The 12,507-nt window shown below is 42.6% G+C and overlaps 1 protein-coding gene across 2 annotated transcripts; it reads left to right on the top strand.

The window, feature by feature from the left end:
* Positions 1 to 1,668: 1,668 nt before the first annotated feature.
* On the top strand, positions 1,669 to 9,997 carry LOC106941293 (protocadherin-18-like). Of its 2 annotated transcripts, none has more exons than XM_015024260.1 (4): positions 1,669 to 4,616; positions 5,285 to 5,373; positions 5,960 to 6,132; positions 8,245 to 9,997. In XM_015024260.1, the coding sequence occupies exons 1-4, from the start codon at positions 2,145 to 2,147 to the stop codon at positions 9,060 to 9,062; spliced, it is 3,552 nt and encodes a 1,183-aa protein (XP_014879746.1). In that variant the 5' UTR covers positions 1,669 to 2,144; the 3' UTR covers positions 9,063 to 9,997. The 2 variants fall into 2 exon arrangements, with proteins under 2 accessions (XP_014879746.1, XP_014879747.1); XM_015024261.1 differs by having other exon boundaries at positions 1,671 to 4,616; positions 5,318 to 5,373.
* The last annotated feature ends 2,510 nt before the right edge of the window (positions 9,998 to 12,507 follow it).

Here is a 12,507-nt window from a genome sequence, read left to right as displayed (position 1 = left end):
TAACACGCTTTCTTCCGTACATATTCCATACGACTTCCGAGTACCGCTTACATTTAACTCTTAAATGTTGTACTCAGGTTGACGTACAGTGCTGGTTTTCTGTCACACATGTAGGCTGAAGATTTCCAATTATTCTTCCTTATTTTATCAGAGTATCTTCTTTCATGTTACCTTTCATGTTGCACGGCGTGTGACAAACTGCACAATTTTTCAACGATGGCCTTCCTCTTTCCATTCTTCCAAAAAGAAAAAAAGAAAAACAGAATTGTGGACTGCATAGTTTACTATCCACGATTTATGTCATACACCAACACAAAAGTTACAGTGAAATAAAAAAAAATAAAAAAAAGTTTTTCAAGCCTCTAACTCGAATTAATTCTGTGTGGTCTCTTGGTATGCGAAGTGACAAAGTGGTTAAGGACATTTTCTCTTATCCATCTCTATCACCAAAAACAACAACCACATGCAGCACGTGACAAATGTGCGAATGGATGTGGAAAAGCTGTTCGGTACTTGGTGGTGCGGTCTACAATCCCCCGTGACAACTTATTTCTTCACAGTTTTAGGGAGGTGGGGCGGGCGGGGATGTTCTGTTGGGGTGCTGTTGGGTCGGGCTGTAATCGCGGGGTCCTGGTGCCAAACAAACCGCGCCAGATGGTGACCAGAACGCACGGTCTCTGTCGTGCACATTTATTAAAACCTTAGATCTCATTCTATCCCCTCTCTCTCTCTCTCTCTCTCTCTCTCTCTCTCTCTCCCAGTGCTCTGGTCTCGTGTGTGCTTGCGCATTCATGCGTATTGAGTCCTCTTCCCGCACCCCCCTGCCCACCCCGGTCAACTGAAAACTGCATGCTTGAACTAGTGAGTTGCGGATGCTGCGCTCGTTATCAAAACTACCCTGTCCTGCAGGGAGTTTGAAGTGATGTTGGACAGATTTGCACACGGGAGGAGGGGGGACGGAGCTGTTTCTCAGCGTGACCAACTCTTAAAAGGCATTCATTAGAGCCCGGCTCCCTTTTCAGCGCGATTCGCCACACGGCTTACCCAGTTTATACACTCTCACCCACACAGACAAGCACAGATTAGGCACAAGTGAAAGATACTTCAGTCAGTGTGTCCACTACAAAGTTCCTGTGCATGAAAAAGGGAGGTAGCCAGCCACTTCAAAGAGCAGGAAGAAAAAGAAAAAAAAACAGAGAAGGTGAGATACTTTAATGTCGAGACAGCAAGTGCTTAAGTCACTGTGTAGGAGTGGGCGCACAGCAGCTTGTTCCTGCTGAAATATTATTTTTTTAACAGGTGTATTAAGACTTGAATGCGGCGTGCAATAATGCATATAACTAAGAGGTATGCCTGATGAGGATCTAAAATAACTGCGTCTCCATCATTTTTGGAGAGGACGAGAGAATCATGTAAATGGTTTGTAGTGATAAAAATAACTCAAAAAGGAGGATTCTTGGATATCTTTCTTTCTTTCTTGGATTTATCTCCCGATCCATAATCGTTCATCGTAAAAGTTGCAAGAATTAACCTATGCAAGGCGGGGTTTCCACCCACTTTCCCCTCCTTTCTTGCGCCTCCTTTCTCTCCTTCTTTGGATATCAAGTAGCCACCAACCAGCTTTTGGGTTTTTTTTTTTTTTTTTTTTTTAAATCGTTTGTCTTTACCGGGGGATGTCATAAAAAAAGAAGGGGGAGCAGAAGCAGAAGTGCGGCAAGGAAATTTGAGGCGGGATCTTTCGTTCTTTCCTCTTTCTTTTGGGTAAATTCTGCGCGGAGGCAGGCTCAAACGGAGAGAGGGAGCGGACGAGAGCGCACGGCGCACAGACGCAAGGAGCAGAGGGAGAGAGACGCGCAAATTTCCAGTGGTACGCTGACTGGATACACGCAACAAAAACTCTGATAAAAAAAAAAAGGAATATTGTGAGGAGAATTAGATGAGTTTATGGGACCTGACAAAAAACAAAAATAAAACAGTCTTTATTTAACTACTGCGTGTTTTTTGCAGTAGAAAGCAATGCAGTTGCTGATTGAGCGGCCAGAGCATTTCTTAAGTTAAAGGTGGCACTGGTCTTTTTTTTTTCTTTTTTTTTTTTTTTTTTTTTTTTTGTAGCCATTTTTTCCAGCAGGACAAGCAAGTAGAAAATGACGGGACTCTTTCTAACAAGAATGCTGAGAGTTGCCACGGTTTTAGTGCTGGCGGCGCAGCACGTTACCGGCAAGACGCTGAAATATCAGATCTTCGAGGAGCAGAAGGTTGGCACGGTAATCGCCCGCTTGAGAGACGACGTCGCGGATGTTTTGGCAAAACTTCCCAGCTCGGTGTCTTTGCGCTTCAGAGCGATGCAGCGGGGGAGCTCCTCTTTCCTTGCTGTGCGTGAGCAGGACGGAGAGATCAGCATCAGGACCAAAATCGACCGCGAGAAACTCTGCGAAAAGAATCTTAACTGTTCCATCCAGTTCGACGTCCTGACGCTCCCCACCGAGCACCTCCAGCTGTTTCACGTCGAAGTGGAAGTGCTGGACATTAACGACAACACGCCGCATTTCGCCAAAACCCTCATCCCCATCGAGATCTCAGAAAGCGCGGCCATCGGAGCGCGCATCCCCCTGGATAGCGCCACAGACCCCGATGTCGGTGAGAATTCCTTATACACTTACGCACTAGAGCCAAATAACAACTTCAAGATAGACGTGCAATCTAGGAGCGACGGAGTTAAGTACGCAGAGCTGGTGGTACTTAGGGAGCTGGACCGGGAGGTGCGCTCCAGCTACGAACTTCAGTACACAGCCTCTGACAGGGGCGTTCCCCCAAGAACAGGATCGACCCTTCTCAAAATCAGCATCGCTGACTCTAATGACAACAGTCCGGTTTTTGAGAAGTCCTCCTATGTTATAAGTCTGCCTGAAAACTCACCTGTTGGCACCCTGCTTATTGATCTGAACGCCACGGACGCGGATGACGGCACAAATGCTAAAATCGCATACTCATTTAGCAATCACGTGTCTCCTAAAATTATAGAGACGTTCAAAATCAACACCGACAGCGGTCACCTGACCCTCATCAAGCGTGTTGACTATGAGACAGCAAATTCTTATGACATTGACGTGCAAGCTCAAGACATGGGTCCAAACTCCATGCCTGCTCACTGCAAGATCTTGGTCAAAGTGGTAGATGTGAATGATAACAAACCAGACATCAGCATTAACTTCCCCTCTCAGGGGAATGGAGATGCAGCTTATGTATCTGAGGCATCTCCGCTGGACACATTTGTTGCTTTGGTAAGAGTGGAAGACTTGGACTCTGGGTTGAATGGAGAAGTTGAGTGTAAACTTCATGGTCAAGGTTATTTCAAACTGCAGAAAACCTATGAGAACAACTATATGATCTTGACTAATGTGTCCCTGGACAGAGAAAAAAGGTCAGAGTTCAGCCTGACTGTTGTGGCTGAGGACAGGGGGACCCCAAGTCTCTCCACAGTCAAACACTTCACAGTGCATGTTACAGACGAAAACGACAACCCGCCACGCTTTGAGAAGGGACGATATGAGATCTTCAAATCGGAAAACAATGCCCCCGGAGCGTATCTGACATCTATCACAGCCACTGATCCTGACTTGGATGCCAATGGACAGGTGAGCTACTCCATCTTGGAAAACTTCATTCATGGAAGTTCCATTTCCACCTACGTCACTATAGACCCCTCTAATGGTGCCATCTATGCTCTGCGCACATTTGACCGGGAGGAGGTGAATAATATATCCTTCATTGTGCAAGCCAAAGACGCAGGTAAACCTCCCCTTACCAGCAACACTACTGTTGTTCTGAGCATTCTGGATGAAAATGATAACCCCCCAGTCATTGTGGTTCCACAGTTGTGGAATTTTTCAGCAGACGTTCGTGCTTCAAAGTTCACAGAGGCTGGACGTTTAGTGACGGTGGTCAGGGCGACCGATCGTGACACAGGAGTCAACGGTGAGCTCATCTGCTCTATTGTCAGTGGCAATGAAGAAGGGTACTTTGTTATTGAGCCGAGAACATGCAAGATCCAAGCCAACACCAGTCTAGAGAACTTCCCACATGAGCATGCTGAGCTTACTGTGGTGGTCAGAGATCAGGGAACTGAGAGCCTTAGTGCCAAGGCAGTTCTAAAAATCAACCTCTATGAGAACATGAAAAACCACATACAGCCAATGGACCAGGGGGAATCTCCATTCAATATATCCAGAACGATCATCATCATATTGGGAGTAGTTGTTGCCAAGCTCCTGGTCATCATGGTGGGCTTTGTCACTCGCTGTAACAGGGAAAAGAAAGAGGCGAGACACTCTTACAACTGCCGGGTGGCCGAGTCCACCCACCAGCACCACCCAAAGAAACCTTCACGCCAAATTCACAAAGGTGACATCACCCTGGTGCCCACAGTGAACGGCACCCTCCCCATCAGGGCCCACCACCGCTCGCCATCAGCCACGCCTCCAATGGACCGGGCCCAGATGGGGGTTCCACAGAACCATCACAGCCGCCAATCTCTTAATAGCCTGGTGACCATCTCGTCCAATCACATCCCGGAGAGCTTTGCCTTGGAAATGGCACACGCAACTCCACCAGTGGAGGTAAGCATGAGCAGACACAAATACCTCAAGTTCCTCTAAATTATTTCTAATGCGATTCATTACTCCTAAATTTTCTCTGTTTTTCACCCACACCCGCTCTCTCTCTCTCTCTCTCTCTCTCTCTCACTCGAGCTCTCCCTCTCCCTCTTGCACACACACACACACACACACACCAGCCTTTCTCCTCCTCCACATACAGCTGTCTCTGAGCAAATTAAGTCATCCCCAAATGTGACAGTGACTTAATCAAAAGTGCCCTGTAGTTCAGACTGACTCTCATTAAAACTGATGATGATTATAGATGCCTTTGTCTTTACCTTGTTTACACCCTGTTACCATTACCTCCATCATTACCATGACTCAACTCCCGGTCATGTGCTTCTATATTCACGTAGTCTCATCGCACTTCCAGTACCCCGTTATTAATTTTTTTTTCTCATTTTAATGTCATCCATTTTGTTTCACCCATTTTAAGTAGCCTCTCCATCATCCATTTTGTGTTTACTCAACCATTATTTTGTCTTCTGTCTTGTCTCTTGCTCCCCCATCCCTCCATCTTCAATGTCCCATTTTTTATTCATCCTTCCCCCCCCCCTTTTTTTGTTTGCTTTATTTTTTTTTCTTTGCTTTGTCATTTTTTTTATTTTTTTATTTTTTTGGGGATGTAGCAAGTCTCACAGCTTCTGTCCATGCTCCATCAGGGCCAGTACCAGCCCAGACCCAGTTTCCGTGGCAACAAATACTCCCGCAGCTACAGGTAATTTACCCCAATCCCCCAGTTCTCCTCGCCCTTTTTTTTCCTGAAAAGATTATCCTTTGTTTACTTTCCAAACCACTTGTTCCTCATTGTGTAGTTGAATTTCACTTGTCAGTGGATCTGTTGCGTGATTTTTATGATTTGTTAGTGTTTTTCCCACATTCGAATTGTTATCACACCAGTTTCATTCAGTGTAAAGGAATGCAACTCATTTGTCTGACAACAATTTCCATGTATTCCTCATTGAAACCAGGCTGTGGTTGTAAAAGTCCACATCCATCAGAACTTTCATCACAATATCCCCTTATAACATCTAAGTGATAGATTTAGTGATGCCCCTGGTGGCTGCCGTAAAAGATTTAATGACGGGATCTACCTGCAATGTAGAATTTATGAGCCAAACCTTGTCTTGTGATTTGACATATTGCAGAAGCAGCTTCAGGTCTGATATGATAGATCTAGTCTCCTCTGCAGGCAGACTGATTCATCCAGCTTTCCATGTGCAGAGAAACATAAACTTGCATCAATGATTTTCAAACAGCACTATGCTGTTTGCAAACCATCTCACCGTGGTTTCTGTTCCTAGGTACGCATTACAGGACATGGACAAGTTCAGCCTGAAGGACAGTGGCCGTGGGGACAGTGAGGCGGGGGACAGCGACTGCGAGATGGGGCGGGAATCCCCCGTGGACAGGCTGCTGCTGGGGGAGGGGTTTTCTGACCTAATGCACCTCGAAATGCACCACCGACTCCACCCAGGTGAGATCTTCTCTACATTCCCTTTCCGCCTGAACTGCCTCAACAGCTGGCGCCACACGGCGGCACTTTTTTTTTCTATTTCCTCCACTTCTTGCACCTTTCTCAGCATGACTTGGCACCAGTCAGTTCCCTCACATCCCCGACACCTTCTGCGGCAGTGTCTCAGCTGTCACCTCTCGTTTTAGAGGATTATCACGCTTTACTTAAATCTGTTCTGTAAAACTTGTCATTTTGCGATTTCTAAATTGCTCTAATCCACTTGGAGTAAACTTAAGGGGATGTTGGGACTTAACATTTCCACAACTGACTTTTTTTTTTTCCTCTTCACTCCCAATTTGAAAGAATATGAAACTGACCTAAGCAAGCCATCTGAGAGACAGCTCCCAGCTCGTCCAGTCTAATACCTATCTGACAAATTTCAGCACCATGGACAGTATCAAGTCTAAGCTTATTATTTGTCTTTACACCTGCTGTTACGGCCCCTAAATTCACCCTGTTGCAGACACAATCTCCATTGTACACTGCCCCATTCTTCCACACAGCCCTCATCTCCACGCTCGTTATCACACTGAGAGAGGGCACAGCGTGCTGGCTGTTTGTGCGTGTGCAGTTGTGTCTGTGTGTTATCTGCCCCTAAGATAGAGTCGTGTCTGTAAAATCCTCCCCGGAGCGGAGATGAGTCGCCTGTCACTCATCGGTATGCGTCTCAGGGAGCTGTTTTTTTCCCCTCCCTTCACTCTTTTCTTTTTCCTGTTCCCCTTTTTTCCCTTGGTGAGTGACAGTGGTGCGCTTTCATGTCTGAACTGAGGAGAATTCATAGTAATTGCTTTTAGAATGATGTTATTCTCTCCCTCTCCCACTTCCTAGGTCCCTCTCTCCTACTCCCTCTTGCTTGCCCACCCAAAAGCTCCTTCACATCTCACTGTCTTTCCTCTGTAGTAGTTAATTTATTCTAAGGCTTTATTGAGATGGATAAGGGAAGAGATGGTGGACTTGACCATTCTTTATCACCTTATCTCTCCCTTTGAGCAAGACTTGGAAGTGTTGCAGTTACTTTCTCCCCCCGCCCCCCCCCCCTCCCCCCACCACTACTGCTGTCTTTCCTCTAATTAAGAAATAAATGAAATAGACATAAGGATATTAGCTGGTAGTGAGGGGTTACCACTGTTTTTATTCAGTGTAATTATCTTTACAGTATTTTATTTTATATTTTTACAAAAAGTTTACCTATTTATCTATTATCTATAGAAATACACAAGCAGGTAAATTATTACATAGCTAAATTATTTGTTGAATATTCACAATTAACATCAAGGTCAAATTGTAAATACACTCAATATTTAGTCTAATAATTATCAATAATTAGGCCTAAATTTGACAATAGAGCCATTGCTGCTTTTATTTGGGCAAATGTCTTAACAATTAAATCAGTACATTAACTATAAAACATCTGACTAACTTGTAAAATATACATATTGTGAATATTAAAGTGACAATCAGTGGCAATATATAATTTGTTACTATTAAGTTATTTTGTTAAACCATCAGCTTTTTAAACCTACTTACCCTACTTACTACTCATTTACTGTAACATGTTTTAAAAGTGGTTTATATATATATATATATATATATATATATATATATATATATATATATATATATATAATTTCTATTAAAATTTTCAGTTTGCTTGGCTATCTTAAAGTTTATTCTGGCACATGGCAATATTCAACTATTATACCCAAAATAGTTCCTAAGGTTTTCTTCATTGTGCCTAAATATTAAAGTTGCTACACTATTACATTCATAAATTATTGACTTGTTAAAATTCATTAACATATGTTAAATTTCAGTAAAAAAAAAACATTGTCAGGTTTAAATTAAAATATGGCAACCCAACTAAAATATATATTTGAGCTTTTATTATATAGACAGAAAATGACACATTTTTTTTTTTAAAAATATGACAAAGTTTGCTCAAAGCAATACATATATACATATAACAGTCATGAAACCTTCCCAGCACATAATCTGAACTTTAGCTTGACACTGTCCTTTTTTTTCTTGTTTTTGTTTGTTTATTTTTCTGTTTATTTATTTCTTTTACTTCAGCTACGAGACTGTGCACGGATGAATGCCGCATCTTGGGACACTCTGACCAGTGCTGGATGCCCCCCGTCTCCTCGCCTGCATCGTCCGCAGACTACCGAAACAACATGTACATCCCCGGGGAAGAGTCCTCCCAGCCACCCCAGCTAGATGATGATGAGTCTTCGGTGGACTCAGAGAATCGCAAGAGTTTCTCCACATTTGGCAAGGAGTCTGGGAATGAAGAGCTAGATCTCAGTGGAGGAGGAGGAGAGGGAGGAGGCGATGCAGCTGGGGGAGGGGCTGGATCCCTCCTCACAGAGATGAACTCTGTATTCCAGCGACTCCTGCCCCCTTCCTACACTGAGTGCACTGAAACAAGCCCACCCTCATACTCATCAGCCACAGAGAGGGCAAGCAGTCGTGGTGGCAACATTGCAGGTAACTATAGTAACAACGCTGTTCCTCAAGACAGCCGTAAAGGTTTGCTCCCCGGTGGTAAAGGTCCTGCTTACCCTCCTGGTGTAGCCGCATGGGCTGCTAATACACACTACTTAAATCCAGGGAACACATCTGTGGTGAACAACCATGTTTCCTCCTCCTCCTCGTCTCCCTCTTCCTCCTCAACCTCCACCTCCACCAATGGACAACCTCCACACCTGAAATGGCTGCCAGCCATGGAGGAAATCCCAGAGAATTACGAAGAGGATGACTTTGATGGTGTCTTCCATCAGGGTCATCAAAGCAGCAAGCGCAGGGACAGTCGCCACGAGGCCGGCATTGATACTAGCGAGCTGGCCCAGGAGATCAACAAACTGCTGCAGGATGTCAGACAGAACTGAAGAGGGGAAGGTAGAGGGGTGGGGGTGGGGGGGGCAGAGAAGGCCATGAAGGATTTCAGTACATTCTGGTACATTCTTGTTTACTGTGCCAAGCTAAAACTGTATAATGACAGGTTTCATTGACTGCTTGTCAGCAGCTTGTTTATGGTACCAGAGTTTCTCTTCGCCTCAGTGATGAAGACTCGCAGAAAACGTAAGAGATGGCTCTCAAATTTTGAAGCATTGAAAGCAAGAACTCAAAGAGCCAATTGTTCAAAAGTTGCTTGGATGAGCGTTTCCAAATGAATATCCACTGAAAAAAAAAAAAAAGCATCCTTTCTTCATTTGCAATGTTTACTGCAGCGTGAACAGACTTGGAGAAACCAACTGTTGTGTGAACTAAGTTTTTGATTCTACAGTATACAATATTGTATAGTGTGTCTGTGGAAAAGGCAAACTCACTTGAATATTGTGCCATGTCCTCTGTTTGTTACTATGGAATGTAACTGTACAATTTGACATTTGTATTTCAAAAATACACTCTTTTTTACTTCTATATATTTATATGTGTCGATCTATGTATGTACAGAAAAAGGAAACAAATGTCTATTTTTTATATTTGTCACTGCATGTCTTAATATCTTTTATTGTGTCCCTGTGTCCTTTGCCCTTTTTATTTTGTAAAAAAAAAATGTATTTAATTTTTGTTTTTGAATGTGTGTTTTTTTTGTGTGTGTGTGTGTGTGTGAGAGTGCGTGAGTGTGAATATTAAAATCCTAATTATTCAATGCAGTTCCATGTTGGAAGTGATTTTGTATGGTAACACTGTGACCAGTGGGTGATAAATAAAGTGGAGGGGGATTCATAACAAGGTTAAATTGAAAAATATATATTTTTTAGTGCTTAACATTTCTTTCCCGTGTGTATGTGTTATTAAATTAAACCTTTATGATTTTATTGGTTTGCCATGCTTTCACTTGCCCTTCTGTCTCTTAGCACCCCCTAATGCTCAGCCTTAGAACTGCAACAATTTTACTGTGCGTAAATCTCCACAGCCTCACCCTCTTCAGACCCTCATCGTATTATTTTCACATGCATGTCTCAGCTAATCAACATAACATTAACTGTGAATTGATTCCCGAATGATCTCTTTAGATTAAACTACATTTGAGCATTGATTTAATTTCATAGCAGGAGTCCTCGGTTTCTCTCGTTGAGAAAGCATCACACTTATACTAAGTAGTCTATGCTTGGCAAATGAGCAGCATCTGACGATGACTGCACATGATGAGAAAATGAAAGCGTGATATTGTGCAACAAAGTCACACGGACCCATAATGCAATTAAGAGCACACGAGTTGTGAGCCTCCATGCTCTCCTGCTCGCTCTGCTTGTGATTACGAAGGCTTATCTTTGCTTAATACACTTAAGACTGCTCAGGCTATGTACACACAGAGGGACATGTACCACTTTAAGCTGTACGGAAATTAACCCGGTGAGGCGTGGCTTCAATAAGGTAAAGTTTAAAATTTGCATACATGCAAAATACAACCGCGAGGTCGGGCAGGCATCTGTTGCGTGTTGTGCGCCTCCGGAACAAGAGAGCACACATGAAAACATCTCGCTGTCTGCAGTCCGTCTGTGGGCGCACCGAACATGCTTGAAAGGACTTGATAATGAGCTCATTTGTCTTCATCATTAAGTAGTTCAAGCTTCAATGAGCAACAAGCATTAGCTTTGAGAGCTAGAGCTAGAGTATGCTAGGTGCTAAACTATTTCGGCCTCGTTTTATTACTTTGGATGTTTAAGTATCAAGATATTATCCTATTTTATTTTTTATTTTTTTAGTTTTATGGGTGACTCCATGTCTTCTGGTGTACAATTAAATATATAGAGTATTTCTCTGTAGTTTTCACCCCTAAATGTCTTTCCTCTAATTGGTCAGTTAGTAAAAATGATAAGATGTGTGACAAAACACTGTCTAGCTAAGACTTTGCTAATAGAGGGTGAGATGACTTTACAAGCTTTTCTCACTCAAACTCTTTTACAGACTACTGCTGGTGATGCTTGATCTTCTTTGAGTGGTACAAAGAGGAAGTTTTAGTAAATCATTTCAATGTGAATATAAAGCAAACTAGCTGTGACAATGAGCTTGTAAGTCACACAATAATTTCTGATTTAATTCCTTAATTGTCACGTTCAAAACGCTTACATGTTGTCTAATTGGTGTTCTCATGACAGTTAAGAGTTTCAAACAGATAATACTCAAAATGGAAGTGCAGTGAATAACATGCTGTCCAGTAGAAACCGAGACAGATAATGTGCTTGGGAGGGACAGACATGTTGAAGATTATACCTTGGAGGACTTCACTGTCCACCTCAACCCCACTGACCATTAAACACTGAAGGAGTATGTTTACTGTGCATTTAACTATGGTTGCAAATAAGTAATAGGATACAAACTGCCAGCGTAAATGTACTGCAGCTGCACAGTAAATTCAAAAGTGTTAAATGCTTTGGTGTTAGTAGACTTTTTGCAAAAGCAGAGTTAATTTTACTCCAATAGTCACATTCTGTTTCTGTAACTCTGGGGTGTATATTAGTAGTAGTTAAAATCCAGTGTTAAAACAAAGTGTTTACGTATCAAATCTAGAGGTGTTAAAATGGAATCAATAACTCTTGACTTCTGAACTCTGAACTCCACCAGCGGCTCTAACACTGAAGGAGTTAATTCACTGCCTCCGCCCCAGAATCACAGATTCCCACCGAAGCGAAGCGACAGAAGCCAAGTCATTTCAGGACTATTTACTCTCCACATGTCTGAGTTATTTACTGCGCTTGGTAAGTTACTTTTTTTCTGAGATGGTTTATAACTATTATTTTGAGTTGAGCTCAACCTGTATGATAGACGGCTCGGTGTTAGCATATTTAGCTTAACATGCCGAATGTTAGCGGAGTAGCGGAGTTGGAAAAAATCGAGCCGGTGAAGATTCAGTCAAATTCTTGGCTAAATTGAACAGATCTTTTTATGTTGAGGGCATTATTCCCGCTGTTGTGTCTTCTTATATACGTTTTGCAGCATGTTTTAATCCTTTTATTGCCTTTTTGTATATATTAGAACCAGTCTGGTTGCGGATGAATCGCCAGTCGTCAGCCTAACCTCCCCATCCTGATCCCCCCATGGATTCTTCGAAGATTCAAGCTCCAAAAATGATTACATGAACTGTTTGCTTTACTTTTTCCACTTTGTACTTTGAACAATTTCATGCATATTATTGAAGAAAAATGTACTAAGCATACTGCATTTTGTATTGCACAGCTGATATGTTAGACAGTTTGATAAGCAACATGTGAATGAAAACGACATGTGGAACATGCACTTTATTCCACGTTGTAATATGTTTTGTAATTATGGTGCACGTTTTGAAATAAGTGCATTTGAGAAAATCATTGCCTTTTTATTAAA

Source organism: Poecilia latipinna, unplaced genomic scaffold (assembly GCF_001443285.1).
Source record: "Poecilia latipinna isolate Pla-1442-1.1 unplaced genomic scaffold, P_latipinna-1.0 Scaffold3589, whole genome shotgun sequence".
Taxonomy (NCBI): Eukaryota; Metazoa; Chordata; class Actinopteri; order Cyprinodontiformes; family Poeciliidae; genus Poecilia; species Poecilia latipinna.
This window is presented reverse-complemented; position numbering and strand designations above follow the sequence as displayed.